Source organism: Phascolarctos cinereus, unplaced genomic scaffold, assembly GCF_003287225.1.
Source record: "Phascolarctos cinereus isolate Bilbo 61053 unplaced genomic scaffold, phaCin_HiC Scaffold_2;HRSCAF=192, whole genome shotgun sequence".
NCBI classification, from domain to species: domain Eukaryota; kingdom Metazoa; phylum Chordata; class Mammalia; order Diprotodontia; family Phascolarctidae; genus Phascolarctos; species Phascolarctos cinereus.
The window spans coordinates 229,312,490-229,333,338 of record NW_027555625.1 but is presented as its reverse complement, the minus strand read 5'-3'; the positions used below and the strand labels follow the sequence as shown (position 1 = coordinate 229,333,338).

General features: G+C 40.7%; 1 protein-coding gene across 11 annotated transcripts in view; it reads left to right on the top strand.

Annotated features, from left to right (window-relative positions):
- Nucleotides 1-233: 233 nt before the first annotated feature.
- Nucleotides 234-20,849, top strand: part of ZMYND8 (zinc finger MYND-type containing 8) — a 113,718-nt gene continuing 93,102 nt past the window's right edge. For 8 of the 11 annotated variants that reach the window (XR_013484678.1, XM_020984161.1, XM_020984158.1 and 5 more), the window contains exons 1-2: nt 340-428; nt 9,688-9,758. Coding sequence is in view for 10 of the 11 variants with exons in the window: in XM_020984161.1 (XP_020839820.1) it covers nt 415-428; nt 9,688-9,758 (85 nt within the window). In the remaining variant the exon portion in view is untranslated. Of the gene's footprint in view, nt 429-1,469; nt 1,524-1,976; nt 2,060-9,687; nt 9,759-20,849 lie in introns of those variants that run through there. The other 3 variants (XM_020984152.2, XM_020984150.2, XM_020984151.2) reach the window with 3 other exon arrangements.

The window sequence follows — 20,849 nt, the reverse complement described above, 5'->3', positions numbered from 1 at the left end:
AAGGCTCTCAGAACACCTCTCAGGAGCAGTGCTAATCCCAGCTACCCGAGCTCAGGATTTGGGCAGGCTGACTGAAGGCTCTTTCCTCTGCTCAGAAATCGATTCAGGGTGTGGAGGAAGTTCTTTCGGGGGCTGCTTTCCTAAGTTTCCCTTGCTGAAAAAGGCCTAGCTTAGCCTGTCTTTTTCTATGCACAGGATGGCTCCTGCTCACCAGGGCTGCACAAAGATAATCGCTCAGGAAGTGTTTCAGCCAATCCCCTGAAGCTTTACATTCAGATTTACCGAAGGAGCCAATCCAGGATTAGCTTTTATTAGGAAGCCCGATCATCAAGCTGAAGTGCCAAACCCTTTCTGTGTGAGTTCTAGTGCCTGTCCTCCATGTTTTATAAGTATTGACATAACACTGTGTTAACAATGCATCCACAGAGGTAAGCCTTACTTTTTACCATTTTTTTTTCTCTGAGACATATGAATTGTGGGTTAACAGTTTGATTCTCTGGGATTTGTCGAGCAAAACTCACCCCACAGCACTTTATTAAGTTGCAACTGTTTAAATGTGCTTTCTTGGGTCACATGGTCAGTAGCCATTAGCCATAGCTTTATTTTTCAAACTGGCCAAACCTTGGCAGACCTCCTCTTTCACCAGGGGATGGGGCTTCTTTAGGCTGTCTCCAGGTCCTGGTGTTCCAAAGAAGCTTTCTCTCTCTGAGCAGTGTGACTGTACTATTGTCTCTGGCTCACATGCCTGCTAGGGAAGAAAATGGAAGGTAAGGGAGCAGATGCATTGAACTGCCCTACAGGGAGCCTAGGAAGGCAGACAGCAGACCAGGCAAGTTTACCTTTCCAAACTGGGTAAGGAACAGCTAAACTCACTTCTGCCTATGAGAATCTGGGCTTGGGGAGAAACCTTGCCCCTCAGCAGAAAGGGCTAATGACAGATTTTAACAATTGGGCCTAGGTGTTTGGTGTGCTTCATCCTTTCTGTAATACAGTGCATCTTAACTTGAAATGGGTTATCAGATGTTTCCTTCCTTACAGTCCAACAGTGTGTGCTCCTTCTGAAGAGCAGCCTGGAGACAAAATGTTTCTAAAAAGTCTTCCTTCTGGTCTTTGGAGAGTTTTCTAAGGGGGTAGGGGCAGGGGGTGGGAATAGACAACAACAGCATGCAGTAATAAAGTAATAAATCTGAAGGAATGACTTATTAAAAAAAATCCTTAGCCTTCTTCTCTTGCATGATTAAGTGGAATAATGTATCTTTTTATCTTTGCTTCTCTTCTCCCCCCCTCCCCCCCACTCTATCCTCCTCAGCCCTGTGCTGTGGAGGGCAGAGGAAGAAAATCATGTGTGGCTCATGACAGACTGCATTACATGTTGTTGAGTATGTATGTATGTGTGTGTGTCTGTGTGTTTTTAATACTACGTAACTCTTTCAAAAATTTCCTTTTTGATCAATTCCCAAATCTGCCAGCCTGGTTCTGTCTTCTTAACTGGAAAAATGAGACGGTTGCTTGCACCCTGGTTGGTAAGTAAGCAGTGCCCTGGGATGTGGACATTTTTAATAGTTTTCAAAACATTTTTGAATTTTAACAGGGGGGGGTAGTTAGTGCAGCAGGTGAGGAGGGCACTGTTGGGGGCTAGGCACAAATGAAGAGCATTGAACAGTATCTGTTTTTAAGAGACTTGTGCATGTAAACTGTGTTAGTTTGAGTACACTGTTGTTTTTTTGATAACCTGCTGCTAAGATTGAAGCTTATACTTCCTGTTTACCCCCGGCCAGCAAAAAAAAATGTTCCACTTAACTGTGTTACTAGACCCTTAATTGATGTGTATGGAGGTTAGAGCTCACTATAGTAGTTCTTCTTGCTTATGAGATGTAATGAAAGTTTTAGTCCTCAGCAGTTATCTTCCTCTTAAACATTGGAATGGGGCTTATGTTGTTCCTTATGTTTTAAGATGTTATATGCAGTGTGAAATGCCATCAGGACAAAACCACCTTTACTTCAGCAACTGACCTTGAACAGATTATGTACTTTTATTCCAACTTGGACCTACACATCTGTATGTATGCATGTTTCTTCCCAGTTGTTGGTTGGTTTTTTTTTTGGTCATTTTTCTTATGCTAATGGGGTACTTAGGAGTTGCAGGGGAAAAACAGATTGCTTAATGTGTCTCTCTCCAGAATTTCTCTAGGAAGTTCCTTCTGTAAATTTCTAGTCTGGAGATCCATCCAGTATGACTTTGCAAATGCTTGCTTTGTAATCAGTTATTGTTTCATGCCAACTTAATGAATAAAAGAATCCCCTTTTTTTGTAGTTTCCTGCAACCCACACCTTTAGCTCCAACTGAAAAGCTCATTTAATGAGGAGAAATGTACCAGATTGTAAGTTGATAAAAGAATGTTCAAACACAGACCAGCATCTTAAGGAAGTTAAGGGCACAGAGTGCTATGCTCTGGAATGATTTTTTCAATGCATAAAGTCATAGCAAGTACATTACAGAAGTAAGTTCAGACACTTAACTGCTTTCTTTGTTCTTACCTAATTGCTCTAAATGCAAATGATATCTGAAGGCACATCACCATCCTTAGAACCTACATTACAGCTATGTGCCTCTATGGCGACCAGCAGTTGGATTTTGAGAGCTGAACATTAACTAACATTCTGTATGTTTTATGTAAGAAAGCTAGGGCAAGGGAGATGTAATCGAAAAGCTTGCATTAAAATGGCTCCCACAGGTTTTGTTAAAGGATCTGTTTCAAACATCCAGCCTCAGACTCACTGCTGACTAAAGTCTACAGCCTCAAACAAGCTGTCCTTGTCCTCGAACTAAGACCACAGCATCGTGAGTCTGCTGAAGTTTCCTATTTTTAATTACTTAAATAGAATTCTTTGATAGTTTACAAAAAAAAAATAAATGTCTGCATTGCAGCAAGATGTCTGAGACTAGGTAGGGACAGCAGTGCTGTCTCACAGGGCAGCCCAATCAGGATTCTCCAAGCAGCCTTTTCACCAATCGCTGCTGAGGGTAGGTTAAAGATTGACAATTGCAGTGGCTAGACTGAGAGGCCCTTCTGGAAATTTCTACCATCTTTGTTCCATCTAAGTAAAGTAACTAAACCAAGCTGAAGAATTTCATATATTTGGTGTGCTTTGTCAAGGTATGATGTCCTGTCTGTTGTCCTGTTTAGAGAGTGAGAAGCAGCAGCTAGAGAGGGTGTCATGTACAGTACAGGCTGCCCTGCTCTGTAAGAAACAAACTCAGGCAAACTGGCTTTTATTTCTTCTCTCCCAGGACGTTAAAGGAGTGATTTCCTGCAGCTGAAAGATTAAGTGTGGAGATCATTGCAGAGAAAAAAAAAGTAACCGGTTTTATTAGGCTACACAGAAAATAGCCAATGTTCTGGTGGAACTAGAAGTTAATTGTACATACTCACTCTGTAAACTTTCTACCAAAAGGGTTATTCTAATTGCTCAGGTTGAATATGATTAGCCAGTTGGTGCCAAGTCCACTCACTTTTATAATTAGCTTCCTAAAGATTTGGGTAGAAAGATAGAAACAAAGGGCCTCCTGGATTATAAATTAGGGATGAACACAATAGCTTTGTTGTTTGAAATTAAACAAAACATCTCCCTTTCCTAAGCAGAGAAGACACTGGTTCAGAGCTTCACTGAATAGGGCTGGGGGAAATGAGTCACTTCTTAAAAGTGGTGATAGTCACACAGAAACCCAGAAGGAAAAGGTAGGTTTATCATAGAAACCACTTCAAATACGTGATCTCTTTGTTTTCTTTCTCTTTCTGTGGCAAAGGAGGTTCTGGCATCTGAGTATTGGATCTCCCTAATGCTTCTATTGACATTGAGAAAGGCATATTCCCAGGGAGCTTCACCTTTCCGCTAGGGAGATTTAGTATTAAAAAAAAAAGATTAAAGACTCCTATTAGTGTTTTCTTTCTTTTTTTTCTTCCCCTGCTTCCTTGTTTCTTTCTCTTTTTTAAAACAAGGCTTTGCCTTTTTGGCTTTCAGTTGCTCACCCAGGCTGCAATTTTTCTTCCTTTTCAACCATCACTTCATCCCTGATTCCCCACCCCCATTTTCTTTAATGGCCAGCAAGCATGTAGTAGCCATGTGAGTGAGACTTGCAGCTTTGGCAGCAGGAAGGCAGGCAGTCCCCATGCAGGCTGCCCAACCCCTGCAATGCTAGGGAGACAGGCTTTGGGAAGTGCCCTCTTTCCTCCTTTAGAGCTAAGAGCAGTCACCCTGGAGTTCCAGCTAGCCACATAAAAGAATGTTGAGGTCATTCTCAACCCTGAAACAGTAATCTGTGCATTATCCACTCTTGGGCTACGAGTTTGGCCCCCAAACTGGGTTTAGAAACATACTGTTAATTCTGAGTGAACTGTCGAAAATCTAATTTGTGAGTATGCTGGGCATGGACACGTTTATTATTATTTTTTCTCTTTGCTGCAGGTTCAGATTGTGTCTTTTTAACATTAACTGTTGTAGCACCATTTGTTAATTAACTGTCAGTATTTTATCAGCAGCATTAAAACAAGCATCATCCTTTTTGCATTCACATTCCTGATACATCCGTATACAACATATAATATACACATATTATAAATGTAGTATTTCTTTGTAGGCGTGATTGGTTCAGAACTTCTTGTGGGCTTCTGCAGAGGTTTATGGCAATAAACCCGTGTATTTTGCCTGGGCCTCAGTTTAAGGACTCTCTTAGCTTGCGTGGCTTTTCAGACCATGGACTGGACATCAGACACTTCTATTTAACTATTCCTTTTGGCATGCTGAGCTATTTTCTAACGTACATTGTGGAGGAAATGAACCGTTTCAGTACACATTTAAAATTCTTGGCTATTTGCTGTTGTACTGATCCTGCCTGATTTTCTTTTGCATACAGTTTTTGCCATGGAGTCTTGATATAATTACTAACCTTTTAACCCCTTAACTGGATTTATGCTTTTTCAGGGGCTCAGAACAAGAGGCTTCATCACCCAGCTGCGTGGTGAGGGGTCAGGCTTTCCTTAGTAACCTGTGACTTCACAAACTGCCTTGTCATTATTTGTCTGTTCTTAGCTAAATGCTTGGTTGTCTGGAGTCCTGTGGTCCTCTTTTCCCATTCCTGAGATTTAGAAGATGACTTGGAAAATAGCATTGCTGTTTAAACGAGAGATAGACTTATTGAATAAACTGCTACCATTTTAGCCACAGTGAGTGCAGGAATGAGGCATTGCAGGGCTGCCAGACGCCATTTTAAGAATCCTGCATGAGTAGCATAGCTACCGATGGGTATGAGGCTGTTAATAGGTGAGTGCTTATACAAAGCTGCAATTTATTCAGTCATGGCATGCTAATCTTTCCTCCTCACCCCAACTTCAATTAATTGCCGATTTTGAGAATCATAGTTTTTATGTACTATTCACTCTTGTGATTTAGAGGGAATGGAGGAAGGAATTATCTTGGGGAGAAGATAGAGAAATTAGTATTTTTAAGGAAAACAACAAGAACAACAAAGATCTTTCAGAGGGCACAAATCTTGACCTTGAATTAGTGTGATTCTCATGGGGGAGGACCAAAATCTTGGGCTTGCTTGTTGGGGTGACTTTCCAAATCTGTCAGATAGTCTTGGTGAAATGTCAAGGTGATAGGGGGCATTTTGGGAAATGAAATATCTGGGTATTGTGTGCATGTAGGCATTTTCTGTCCAAAGAGGGGTAAGGGTGGGAAACGTGCCTTATTCCTCAGATGTGTTGAGAACATGCTTGGGAATTATCATCTTGCATGGGCTCCTCAGAATCATTAACAAGAAGGCTTAAAAGCAGTCCCTAAGACGTGCAGCAATTCACCTGCAACTTTTTAAAAAATTGCTCTTTGTAGCTACAGCAAGTTAAGGTGCAAGTCTAGATATGGTCATACTTGTGCATTGGGTAATGAATGTTGTTATTGCAGGGACTGAATGCTTCTGGCTTTATTTGTTGGCACTGTGCACTGTTGTTTAAATTGTCTGAAAAATGTAACAGTTTGTGAGATAGATACACAAGCCAAGTCACGACTGTTAAGGTAAACCAGTGATGCCATTTCTGAGGGAGAAAAACTGTTGAATAGAAGTCAGATAAGTTCATAGTGAATTTTCCTTTTAGACTAAAAATGAGTGACTTCTCATCTTTCTTCACCTTTCCTTACTACTGATTTCCTTCCACTTTTCCTTCCCCATAAAACTAGATTACAAAGTAATGTTAGCTTATTGAGCAGGGGTTGTTTTGTTTCTTTGTTTTTATTTTTCAGTTTATTCTATCCAGGGAGCAGCAGCTCACTATTGGGAAAAGAAAGCTCCACCATGTTGTTAGTGGCTATTATGTGTGCAGTACAGCTAATGGCAGGAGTGATAACAGCACGATTTCAGATGCCACTGCCTTTAAAAAAAATACTATTCATTTAGCCTGCTTTTCAAAGAATTGAACTGTTCTCAGTGTGAATGCACAGAGATGCAGGATGCATTGAGACAGGTTCTAGGGAATTCTTACGAGAGATTCAGATACGATGCTTATAGTTATTTTCCAAAAGACCATAGTGCTTTAGCATGAAACCAGAATGAGAGCAGTGATGCAGAAAAGGAAGCCTCTTAAGATGTGGCTATGCAAATGACTAATTTTGTTCCCTAGTCATTGTTGGTGTAAATCAAGTGTTTTCCTTAACTGTAGTTGTTCTACCACTCCATTTATTTTGATGTAATATGTATGTATTTGCCATCTGAAACAATAATGTTTTTCTCTGAGAAAGATGGTTTTCAGAATTATTGTACTTATCTTTTGCTAGAAGAAAGGTTGTGGTGATATTACTAATGCTGGTATATGTAGAACAGCTTCACTTTTTTTCCCCCACCCAGAACTGATTATTTTAAACTCTGCTGCAGATAGCAACTAGGTAACTAGGTTGCATTTTTAAACCTTTTACCAGCATTCCTTCTTAGGATATCTAGTTTTCTTGGGCTGAAACAAGCCAAATTATTGTTCTTTTGAATTCATTCTCTGTCATCTATGTACCTTTGAAAAAAAAATTTTTTTTGTCACTGCTGAAATGGTTATGACTCTTACTGGTGCAATTATTTCTTCTACTATGGCATGCTTTGGTTAAATAGTTCTCTAAAAGTTCTGTAATTCAAAACATCTGATCAGTTTCAAGGAGTTTAGTGTTTCATATAGGATGTTAGTGGGAGAAATTCTAAAATTGTTAAGGAAAAGGTCGAAATTGCTCGTTTTGTTTTGTTTTTTGAAATTAACCATCTATCCGTCTTGTACTTTTAGAAGCACTAGAAATCGGTTATATTTTATTTTCAGCCACCTCAGGCAAGAAAGTAAATCATCAGATTGCAAAGCCCACATGTCAGGGGGTGAATTTATTTCCAAGTGTAGAATATTTATTTTTTTGGTTCTTAGGACGCAGGGTAAAAAGTACTAATGTGAAAATCATCCTCAACCATAACTGTAATATTATGTTGAAGCCAGGATGCTTCATTCCATTGAAAACTATCTGGGAAAACATATCAATCACTTGTTTATAAAAAGGGAGTTCATGAATTTTATAACTTGTAATTAAATCCTTTGAAGCACAGGTATGTACAAATGAAGTAATGATTGGGATGGTAAAATCTGAGTGGGACAGAGCTTTGTTACTGTAATTCAGACTTGATTCAGAATGTCCTTCCTTTTTCCCCAGCTTTTCTTTTTTCTGTCCACTATTCTAAAATCCTGAATCTTAGATCTGTGGGGACCTCTTGGTAATTTTCTCCCTATCTTCTATCTACATTGTCTCTTCACTTCGGTACCTTCATCTGGTCCAATGCAGTCTTCTGGTGACCATGTCTTGGAGGGAGGGAATATATAGAGTTGGCTCTCTTTATTCACAGAATCCTAAGACTTGGAAGGGACCTTAGATTATAGAATCTTCAAGGTGGACAGGACCTTCTAACAAGGAGATAGAAGGCACTTTAAGGATAATTTAGTCTAATCGCTACCCAAATTAGGAATTCCCTCCATAGCTGATTGGACTGGTAGGCCAACGTTTGCTTGTAGAGCATGAGATGATGGAGAGTTAGTTCATTATTTCCCATGGCAGCCCATTCCTTTGTTGGACAGCTCTGATTATTAGGAAGTTCCTCCTTATGTTGTTTCAGCCTTATGTTCTTGTATTATTTGAACCTTGGCCCCTTCCTTGTATATCCTATATAGTTCCAGTGTAGTTGGCTGCAAGACAAAAAGGATAGCTTAATCCTGATTTGTATCTCTTAGTTAGGGGATTGCCCTGGGTCTGATTTTCTTCAGAATGCAATTTTTCAGTGTTGTCATTTTGAGGTATTAAAAATTTTTTTTAAAAAAATGCTGAATCAAAACCTGATGCATATGATCTTGTAATAAAAAAATCAGAGGCTGCCCAGAGTAACAGAAAGAGAACTAGAGACCTAGGTTCTATTCCTGGCTCTGCCATTCACCAGCTGTGTGACCTTGGGTCTCATATTTTTTCCTTTGTAAAATGAGGTGACTGAACTCGATGATCTTTTACTATGTTCTATGTTCAAAGTTCTCTTCTAGCTCTGCCATTCGGCTGTGTTCTAAAGGCCCTTCCAGCTCTGACATTCTGTTTTACTATTCAGTTTCCAAATGAATTTCTGGGGATGAAAATACTGGTACTTAAATAATTTGCCCATATGCACCTATAAAAAAAGAAATAAATATTTTGTGTAGTTTTAGGGCTTGAAGTGGAGAAGAAAAGAAGTCACCTGCTTTCCTCATCAACCCTGAATAATTTGGGGAAGGAGAGAGGTAGAATGGATTATTAGGGAGAGGAAAAGATGGGGGAGGGGGAGGAGGAAAGAAAGGAGGGACAGTTTACTGCTGTTTGCACCTGCTTAGTAGGGGAGGATGGGAGTGAAATCTGCCCAGGAGGAGGAACGCCGCTTAGCCTCTCTCCTCCCCTCCCCCTTCCAAATAATTGTTCCTTATTCTTGCTTGGTGGTAGAGGATAATTGCTCGCAGCTTGAAAGAATATTGATCACTACCTCCTAGTTTCACTGGACTGGGAGGTTCTATTCCTTACAACTACAGCTGGTTCCTTGGGTATTCCTAAGACAGGGCATTCCTTTCTTGTAGGTTACCTACATTTTCCCATTTTGTTAATTTATTATTTTTTTTCCGGTTCTTTCCCTCTGAGGGATGTTGTCAGGTTTAGATAATTAATGTCTTAGAAGCACTTAAAGCTCCTTAAGGAAAGGCTCCATTAAATACAAGTTTGCATTGATATGCTTTTATGCAGAACAGTTTTCAGGAATCTCTGCTTCTAGGCTCTTTATAGGGCCCATGCAAACTGCTCTCCCTAAGCTCCATTGTAACAATTGGACACATGGTATCTTGCTGAGTAGTACTGGAAACGGGTTGACTGAAAACTTACTTTGAGTATCAATAGCGTAATAAGCCTGCCTCTAATACTAATAGAATAATTTTGAAAACCAAAACAAAACCTCATAAATTTCTAGTCAAGTCTAATCATTAAAAAATCAAGTGAGTGTTTAAAGGTGGGATGTACTGTGTAAGATGTCTTAAGTCAAATTAGTTGGGCCCCTTTAGTCTTTTTCTTTTTTGGCATGTCTAAACATGAAAATGATTTGCTGTATTTCAGCTTGGCTGAAGAGGAGATAAAGGCAGAACAGGAGGTGGTCGAGGGCATGGATATCTCTACTCGATCAAAAGGTAAGTGAGAAATCCTGTGTCATCAAGGGCATTGAGAATTTGGGGGTAGTTGCTATTTAAGAGCTGAGGAGAATTAAGAGCAGAGGAATTGCTTTTGTGGTTGAAAAGCAGTGACTGGCCAAGCTGTGGTTGCAGGACCAGTCAGATTTCAGATGTGGCTCTTGGGATGAACCTATTTTGTAGGGAAATGACTTCCTCTGATTTCTTTTTGCACGTTTTGCTTAGGTAGCCTTTTCTGTTGCTCAGTCTATCTGTAGGTATTTTGTGGAGAACGGAGAGAGTAGTGAGTGACTTGGAATACAGGAGAACTGGCTTTATAAATCCTGGCTGTGTTATCTGCTCCATGTGTGACGTTGGGCAAAGGTATTTTGCTTTTCTTGGGTCTCAGTTTCCTCATCTGTAAAATGAGAGGAGTGGACTTTAAGGCCATCTCCTGCTCCAAATCTTTGATTATGTAATCTTGTGAACTCTGACATTTTCTAGGTATTTGACCCTAGGCCAAGTCACTTTGTTTCTCAAATGAGTGTAACTATCCTGGTTGACTGGACTGTTATAAGGAATGTACTTTCAGGCTGGAGGCTTTCGAAACCTGAGTTCCTATTGTTATATCTTGTGATTATAGACCATCATCTTTTTTACTTGCTGACCTTTGGAAATTAGAATATAAACAAAACTGGCTAAGATGAGGCCCGAGGCACTTTTTCTGTTTTCATTTTCAAACCAGGGCTCTTTGGAATTGCAAAAGGAGGAGGAAGTTCGGATGCCTCCTTAGAAAATGCTAGCTGCTGTCTAGGAGACAGAAAAGAAACTTAGTGTTTGTGGGCAGCCTGAGGCCAATTTGTGTGTCAAGGACAAATTTTAATAAAGCCATAACTAGAACATTGTTTCCTTTCCAAATTCAGTGTTGACCCCAGAAGATTCACTGTTGGGCAGGCCCTCTCTTTTTTTATTTTTGGTGCTAGAAAATAGCAACCAGAATTTATGGCCTTTATGACCTCAACTCCCCCCTAAAAGCCATATCTGTTCCTTTCCTTTTAGTGAAGGGACTTAGAGATGGATTATCACCCTAGCATTCTTTCAATAGTTTTGGTTGATGATTGTTGTAACTCTTTTCTTCGAGCTTAATTGTCCTGTGCCAAAAGAACGGGATTTGTTCATTCAGTGATTCAGTGGGCCTTCGTGGCTAGGGAACTTCTTTGCTAGGTGTTTGGGGTAAAAGACAAGAGAGGGTAATATACTATCTGTTCTTAAGGGATTTAGAAGAACCATTTAATAAGCACCTACTGTATGCCAGTTTTTGTGTTGGGTACTGGGAATACAATGAATAGATTAATAATAGCTAGCTTGTATGTAGTAGTTTAAAGTTTATAGACTGCTTTACAAATATCTCATTTTATTCTTACAAAAACCCTGGCAAGTAGGTGCTTTTGTTATCACCATTTTTACAGATGAGGAAACCGAGGCAGGCATCAGTTAAAGTGACTTGCGCAGGGTTACATAGCTGATAAGTATCCAAGGTTGGACTTGAATTCAGGTCTTTCTGATTCCAGGCCCAGCACTCTGTCCATTGTACCGCCTACTTGCCCTAGGTTTATATATGTCTCCAATGAAACTGTAAACTCCCTAGAGTTGTGTGGAAGGTTATTTTGGCACTTGAGTAAAGGATGGCCTAGTAGAGGGAGAGACTGAAAATAGGGAGACCAATTAGGAGGCTCTTGTAATTGTCTAGGAGAGAATTTCTGTGGGATGTGACTAGAGAGGGCAAGCAGAGTTGAGAGATACAGAGGAAGAGTGGACAAGGCTTGGCAGCTGATTTTAGGTGGAGGGCGAGGGTGAGTGAAGGGACAGGGTACCTGGGAGGATGATGGTATCCTTGTCAGATATAGAAGGTCAAGTGTGGGATTTGGAAGGGTGAAGGTAATAATGAGCTGTTTTGGTTGAGGTTGAGCTAGAATTTCCTAAGGGACAATTCTAAAGGATTGTGATGCCAGCAGGGAGTTTCATGGTTTCATGGATTTAGAGCTGAAAGGGGCCTTGGAGTATTGGCAAAGGATTAGATTTCAGGAGACAAGAGACAGAGAGAAGACAGGGAGATAGCCAAGGTGGAGGTGGGGAGAGGGAACGATTAGATATTTGGAAATGGAAAAAAAAAAGCTAAAAATTTTTGATGAGGCAGTACGTGACAAAGGGGTGAGAGAGATGTATTGATGTTAGGTGCCATGAATTGAGAAAAAGGATGTCACTATGGGTTGGAAAAGCTTAAGGGAAGGTGTGGGACTTAACCAGAGCTTTGAAGGAAGCCTAAGATTCAGATAGGCAGGGATGGTTCAAGGCATTTCAGGTGGGAGGAGGGGAGGGGTATAAATTACCAAGGTGGGAGTGCATGTATGTTTAAGTAGACTAGTCTTGCTAGAGCTGAGGGTTTATTTACATAGTTGAATAGTGAGGGAAAATGGTTTGAGCGTAGTTGTAAAGACAGCTCAGGTTAGAACTCTGAGAGTCATTGAAGGTTTTTCAGTAAAGGAGAGAGGGACATGGTGAAAGAAGCATCTTTAAAATGTATTGGGCAAGATGGGGTATTGGGAATTGGAGGAGGAGAAATTGGAGCAAGAAAGACTAGGTAAGAGGCTATTGTACAATTCTGGGCAAGATAGAATGGGAATCTGAACAAGAGAAGAGAAAGGGACCTAGATGAAAACCAGAACTATTAGGAAGGACAAGAGTGTGGCTTATTTCAAGGGTCCTTAATTTATTGTCATGGTATTCTCTTCATGGATACTGATCACAACCTTTTTGTGTCTCAGACAATTTTCATGAATAGTTACCAAAAAATTCACCCACATAGGGATAACTCTCTTTGAAATTAGCCAGGCTGGTCTGCTAAGACAGAGTTGATCACTGGGTCTAAACTAAAATCCTTTCCATTTTGGTATGATAGGCCAGATGTTATACCTTGAGAATGTAGCCAGTGTAGTGGAAAGAGTGCTGGCTTTGGAGTCAGAGAATTTGGGTTTATACCTTGGCACCTCAGACTTCCTTATTTCCTGGGAGATGGAGAGCAAGTACCGTGTGGTAAGGTTTTCCTTTCTTTCCCATCCCCTGTTGCCTGAGACTTTTCACTGTGGACACCTATTCTCCTACCTTTTTTATGACCTTTTACTGACAGTGGACGATCTCCTTGGAAGCTTCTGGTTAGGACTCCTACCACAAAGGGATTCACCCCATTTACAGCAAGGAACGCTGCCTTCCGGGACATTTGCCTCATGGAACTGGCTCCGATCTAGAGTTGGAGGAGGATGGGGCGTGTGTGGGGAAGTGATTATCGGAGCTCTATGTTTGCCTCATCCTGGCCTAGTGCCTTTTCTGACCAGAGAATATCCTGGACTGTCAGAATTATAGAATATTAGGGATGGAATGGATCTTAGAAGTTGTCAGTTCCAACCCCTTCATTTTACGTATGAGAAAACTGAGCATCAGGCAGTTGGTGATTTACCCAAGGTCACATTGGCAATAAGGGGCAGGGCTGGGATTTGAACCGCTGTGTCGTGATGACAAAGCCAGTGCCTCTTTCCACTGTTGACTCTGCTTTAGAACAAAAACTGCTAGTGCTATAAAAGGTACATTTTTACAAAATCAGGAGCTAAGGTTAAGAGAGGGGAAGGTACTTGTCTGGCATCCCATAATTACTGATTGCTAGGTTAGGTAGATGAGGACCTCGCAATGGTATAAGATTTGATGGTTGCCTTGACTATAGCTGTTTATGGAAGTAGTAGCCTGATACATAAGTTCAGCTCTTAGCTACCTGCCATTTAAAGACCAACCATGGACTCCTCTGTCTTCTCCTGCCTTCCCCGAGAGAGACAGTTGGATGATTTGTTATGTATTAGGACTGTGGAATCTCTTACATGTTTATAGGAATTGATTTTGGGGCGAAATATGTTACTTAGTGGTCTAGAAATTAATCCTCAGGATTAATCGCCATGTTCTTTATTGTCTTATGGAAGAGCTTTAGGTTTTAGGATGCTCTGAATTTGATAAACTCATAGTCCAGATTTTCTTTACTTCGTCCCTTGCTCTGTCTATAACTTATTGTCAGTCAGATCGCAGGGTGTGGTTCCCTTCCCCCATCCACTTCACCCCCTTTTTTAATTGATGAAATTCCAAGTTTATCTTTTCAAATGGACTTTTTGGTATTTAATCAGCCTTTGGCGTTGATCTGTACATTAGGGTTATAGCATATGGATTTTCCTGGGATATATAACTGACTTTGTCTTCAGACAAAACAGGAACTTGCTCCTCTTCTCAAAGATGCCAATAATCATGCCAGTGACCACAGTAGAACAGAGCGATTATAACTGAGCTTCTATCTCAAGTTAGATCAGGTTCCTTGAAGCATACCATGGGACATATTGGACTGTAATGGAAAGAGCCTTGGTCTGGGTCACAGGTGACTGGAATTCCATGCCTAAGTCTGTCCTAGTTAGCATGACCTTGGAAAATCATTTTGGCTTCTTCCTCTGTAAAACGTGCAGTGGGTGATTAGATGAACTCTGAAGATCTTTCTAGCTCAAAACAACTAATGATAGGGGCTATACACTAGATACCTTGAAGAATGACAGAAGATACAGTTCTCCTATTTCTTTTATTTCCATCTTGATACTTGCCTGCAAGTGCAAGTGTCTCATCAGTCTTCAAATCATTTGAATGTTCTGCCAAAGCAGAAACCCATTAAAAAAAATCAGGGGAAATTTCTGACTCAGGCCCCACCCTGAGCACAAGGAAATGAACCACCTGGAACTAAGATGCAGATGTAAAACAAAAACAAAAACATAACGTTTATAAACCAGGAACAATGTTGTTGACACTCAAAATTTGCAGGGTGTAGATCTGCTTTAAGAGATGGAAATCATATTAGAGTATGCACAATTACAGCAATTTGCTAAGTGGCCTCAAACTTTAATTAGCACAGGATGTGAGTTCTAATTGTCGTGTGTAAATTAAAAGTGCCATCTCACAAAAGGGCTGTTTATAAAGGAGACAGTGAGATATATACCTTGTATCAATTTTCAGGGAAAAACAGTTAAGAAGCTGCAACAAATGGGTCCTTTCCTTCCCCATTCCCCCAAACAACCCTTTCAACAAAATGAACCATAATTCCTTTTACTGGGCTTTGAAATTGCTGGGAATTCTTCAATTAAAAAAAAAGTAGCAGAATGTAAAATAGAATTTTATGTGTATGTTCCTGTGGCCTTGGCCACATCTTTTATTATTAAGCACCAAGAAGTTTGGGTAGCTAAACAGTGAAAAATGCAATAAGAAATTTAAAGCCAGAGGGGCAGCTAGGTGATGCAGTGGATAGAGCACTGGCCCTAGATTCAGGAGGACCTGAGTTCAAATCCGGCCTCAGACACATAACACTTACTAGCTGTGTAACCCTGGGCAGGTCACTTAACCCCATTGCCTAGCCAAAAAAAAAAAAAAAGACATTTAAAGCTAGAAGGGAACTTAGAGGTCATTTATTCCAATCCCCTCATTTAAAAAATTATTTATTTTGAATTTAATAAACACCAAAAACAAAGAACATTTTCATGTGCAAAACAGTAGAAAAGTACACACAGTTGATATAAAAAAATATATGTCTCATTCAGTACCTTGATTCTATCACCACCTCTCCCCCCAGTCCTCCCCAGGGATAGGTAGCTTACTTCATCATCAGTCTTAGTTATCAGTGGTATTCCTTTGTTTTACAGATGAGGAGCCTGAGCTTCTGAGAGGTTAGGTGACATGCCCAAGGTCAAATAATGATAGAGCCAAAATTCTGAACCTTTGGCCTTTGGCTCAAAATCTAGTGCTTTTCCCACCACGCCAGTGGAGCTGAACCTTTAACTATTTTGGCAAGTAAGCTGCTAAGTTGGGTGTTCTTTTACAGGGTACCTTGAACCCCTATGTAGGTGAATTGCTCCTTGGGAAAGCAGATGTTGTTTGTAGGAAATAACTAGCAATCTAGTTTGACTGGAACCGATGGCATGTGAAAAACAGTAATGGGAAATAAGACCGAAAAGTTAGGAAAGAGCCAGGCTGGGGAGGGCTTGAAATGCTAGGCTGAGGAGTTTGTACATTATCCTAGAAAGGATAGGGAGTCAGATCTGACCTCAGCACTTACTACCTCTGTGACTGTGGCAAGTCACAATCTTTTTTGTCCTTGGTTTCTTTATTTGTAAAAATCTGGGTCTTGGACCAAGGTCACCTCTAGCCTTATATTTATTATGATCCTAAGATTTTGGAGAGGGGAGAAAAATGACTTTGTCTGTCTAGACATATTGATTTGGGAGCTATGTGGGTGATGGTGAGAGGACTGACAGCAGTGAGACCAGTTAGGAAATATTGCAGTAGCTAGCTTGAGAGGCTCGAATTAGGGAAGAGGCTGTGTGAGTGGAGAGAAAGGAATGGGTAAGAGAGATGTTTGGAGATAGGATTAATTTGGCAACTTATTGGGTATTGGGTTGAGGGCAGTGGAAGAGTCAAGGATGACTTCAAGGTTGGGTGACTGTCATCGAAAATGGTCACGTGTGGAATGGGTGTGGGTTTGGTAGTGGAATAACTCCATATAAGGTCTGTTTTGGACATGTTGGGTTTGAGATATGGAAAGATCTGGATGGAGAGGTCTGTCATGCAATTGGTAATCGAGTTCTGGAGAGTAGGGCTGCATATTTGGACCTGGGGAATGTCACATAATAGCTACCATTTATATAGTGCCTTAAGGTTTGCAAAATACTTTACAAATAGAATTTTATCCTTGCAACCATTGAGAGATAGGTGCTGTTATTTTCCCTGTTTCAGTTGAGGAAACTGAGGCAAACAGAGGTTAAGTGATTTGCCCAGAGTCACAACAAATAGTAAGTGTCTGAGGCAGGATTTGAACTCCTGTTTTCCCAAGATCAGGTCTAGAGCTGGATCCTGTGCCATATAGCTGTCAAGAGATGATGATAATTGATCTCAAGAGAGTGGATGAAATTATCAAAGGAAAAAAAAATATATATATATGTGTGTGTGTGTGTGTGGTGTGTGTGTGTGTGTGTGTGTGTGTGTGTGTGTGTGTAAGAAGAGGAGAGTACAGAGTGGTCAGACCAGTCAGAAGAGAACCATGAGACCACAAGTATAACAGATGCCAAGGAAGGAAAGGGCATCCTGGAGGAAGGAGTGAGGGACAGATCCAAGTAAAATTAAAACTAAAAAAAAAAGGCTATTGGACTTAGCAGTTAAGAGATCTTTTGTAACCTTGGAGAGAATAATTTCAGCTGAGTACTGGGAGTGGGAACTAGTTTGAAAGGGATGGAGAAGTAAGAGGGGAGAAAATGTAGGCAAACAATGGAGATTCTTCTTTGTCTTATCCTGAAGTCTAGAAAAAGGTAGGTCATATGTTCATACAATTTAGAACTAAAAGGGCTCTCTAATGATTCTCCAGTCCAAATCTCTCATTTTACAGAATAGGAAACTGAGGTCCAAGAACATTAAGTGATTTGAGTAGTCACACAGTTAGTAGTAGGTGGTAGAATGTATATTTGAACCCAGGCCTTCAGAGGTCTTAGAATTTCCTGAAATCCATCCAGTTTTGTCCTTATGTTGTTGTTTGGTGATTTCAGTTGTGTCTGACTCTCCCTGACCCCATTTTGAGGTTTTCTTGACAAAGATACTAGAAAGTTTTGCCATTTCCTTCTCTAGCTCATTTTACAGATGAGAAAACTGAGACAAACAGAATTAAGTCACTTGCCCAGGGTCACACAGCCAGTAAGTGTTTGAAGTTGGATTTGAACTCAGGGAGATGAGTCTTCCTGACTCCAGGCTCGGCACTGTATCCACTGGGCTGTCTAGCTGCCCCTCTCACTGCCCCTTTCATCCTTATAGGTTAAAATAATGGTTAGTATGTCAACAAGTCCCTTTTTAATGAATAAGATTTGAAAAATTTTGAGTTTGAAAATCTAGTGCTTATGCTGGGTGAGAACGAACGTTAAACTATCTAACCTTGTTGGTTGTGTATCCTTAATGCCTCTTCCAGAGTTGAGTTACAGAGTCTTTCAAAGCTAGAGGTGATGACTTAGTTTCCAGCCCAGATTGTGCCTAGAAGTAATTATCAAGGGACAGATGCCCAGTGGATTTTAAATAAATTGTTGCAGTTCTGTTCATCTCACAAAGCAGAGAAGAGTTCGTTAAGGTGGCCACAGCATGCTTCATTGTGACTCGGCATCCATGGGGAGTATTTGAAACTAATTGACAGGTTTGTGGCCTGCTACATTTAAAAATTGTGTTAGCAATTTGGGCTTCTGAATGCTGCGCTTGAACGGGGTTTGTTTCACAACCCTTTTGTATATATTTGCCCAAACATGAGGCTCATTTTCAAGATAATGTTCTAGCAATATATCTTTTCACCTAAAAATGGTTCCACCTCCTGACCCTTTCCCTTTCCCATTAATGACACCACGCTCTCAGTCCCCTCAGTTTGCAAACTTAAGAGGCATTTCTTTGAATATTCCTTCCACCTCAAAAAATCAGTTGCTATGTTCTGTTAATTTTACATTCCAAAAATGGCTCTTTTATCCCTCATGAGCACCCATTTCAGGCACGTATTGCCTCTCGCCCAGAGTATTGTAATAACCTCTCCGTTTGCCTGTTTCCTGCTTCTTGCTTTAAGTTGCCAGATTCATCTTTCTGTGTTACTCTTTTGTTTAATAATTATCAATCAACAACAGTTACGATGCAGTTATTATATCCTAAACTAAATGCTAGGATTACAAATAAAAGGTGAAGTCCTTTACCAGTAGGAGTTTATATTCTAATGGAGGCACAATATATAGGTACACAGGAATATGTGAGATGCATATGAAATGGATACAAGGTAACTTGAGAGGAGGCATTAGCAACAGTGGGGAACCTACTGCAGAGGTGGCATTAGAGCCAGTAATTGTAAGGCAGGGAGGGGGGATACAGAGACAGAGAGAAAAACAGACAGATACACAGATAGTGAGAAAGACAAAGAGAGAAACAGGGAGAAGGAGGAGAGAGAGAGAGATGGGGGGAGAAGGAGGAGGAGGAAAAGGAAGAGGAAGGAAGAAGAGGAGAAGGAAGAAGGAGGAGAAGAAAGGAGGGAAAGAAAAGGAAGAAGGAGGAAGAAAAAGAAAAGGAAGGAAGAAGGAGGAGGAGGAAGAAAGGAGAAGGAAAAGGAAGACAAAGGCAGAGGAAGAGGAGGAGGAGGAGGAGGAAAAAGGAAAAGAGGGCAAATGAGCATTCCAGTGGATGTGGACCGCCCATAAAGGCACTGAGGTGGGAGGTGGAGTGTTCTGTGTGAGGAATAGCAAGTAGACCTGTATTGCTAGACCACGTGCCTTGAGAGGAGTAATGGGTAAGAAGACTGGAAAGATAGGAAGAGGTCAGGTCATAAAGAGCTTTAGACGCCAAATGGGAGGAGTTTCTATTTGATCCCAGACATAATAGGGAGTCATTAGTGTTTATTGAGTAGAGTGGGGTTAGATGAAGAGTCTTGAGATGATCAGACCTGCACTTTAGGAAAAGCACTTTGGCAGCTGTTTTGAGGATGGGTTGGAGTGGGGAGAGACTTTAGGCAGAGAGAGCAATTAGGAGGTTATAACCTTCAAATGGCCCTCCATGCCTTCTAAATAAAGTCTGCTTCAGCCTGGCGTTCAAGGACCTCGACAATGAGGTTCCTACTCCTCTTTCCAGCTTTGTTTCATACCAGTTCCCTTTACAGTCAGTGTTCTAGTTAAACTAGAGTAACTACTGTTCTCCAGATATCCCAAGCTAGCTTGCCTTTGTATCCCCAGAAGGCCTGAGCTGACCTGCTGCTCTGGCTTTGCTTACTCGCTTCCCTGTAACCGGAATGACCTCCTCCCCATGTCTTCATTGGAATTTTGCTGATACTTCAAGACCCAACTCAAATACCATCTCCTTTCCCTCATTCCACAACCAGAACTGATTTCTTCTTCCTTTGACCTTTCAGGTCTTACATTGATAGTGGGTTCCTCAAGGACAGAGGCTGAGTCTTACTCATTGTTTAAGCTCCCTCAGCATTTGGCACGATGTCTTATCTTTAGTAGACACTCAGTAAATGTTTGGTAAAAGATTATCCTTGGAACTTAAACATAGAGCTGTTGTGGCTAGTTGAGTTATATGCTGTAATATAATAACACAATTTCACTCAATTATACTTTTTCTATGAACAATGTTAGAGGCAGCTAATATGTGGAATAAGATGGCCTGGGTTTGAATTTAGACTCTCCCACTTATTAGCTATGTGACTTGGGAAAGTATTAGCTGATTTTGAGCCTCAGTTTTCTCATATCTAAAATGGGGTTAAAAGTACAATTATTTATTACTCTCATAGGGTTGTCAATAGGAAAACACTTTGCAAACTTTGAAGTGTTTTACATGTGAATCTTTTTTATTAATTATTATTTCATCACCTTATGGAAAGAACATTGAGATTCAGGAGAACTGGGTTTAAGTCCCATCTTCACCCTGATTTAGCTGTGTGACCCTGGACCAACGAGTCAGTTGCATTATCTGCAAATGAAAGGAAAAGTGTTTGTATACATAACCTCTATAAGTATGCTTCTGACTCTTAAGATTCTGTCATTCTGAATCTTCCACTAACATTTTGTTTTGGGAAGGATAGTTTGATTCTCAAACAGAGTTGTGGATGCTAAGTTTCATGCTAGAACAAGCATGTGAAATCTGGAGGACCAGGTGTGAAGACAAGCTTAGAATCCTCTGGGTAAAGCAGGTGTTATATTTTGGTTGTTAGAAAATATTCCCTGTAAAGCCCGGAGTTATTGTATATATAAACTCATCCTGAAGCTAGAATCAAATCTCAGAGCTTGAAGGGTGATCCAGCCAAAACTGTATCCACACCAGAATGCCCTCTGAATCAGCCTGCTGGAGAGGTGACATGCAGTCTCCACCTGAATGCCTATAGTTATGGGCCAGGTGTCTCTTCCTCCCAGGCAGGTGGTTCCATTGATAAAGAGCTCCATGATTACTCAGAGAATTGAAGCTCTGGAGCTGGAAGGGGCCTTGGCC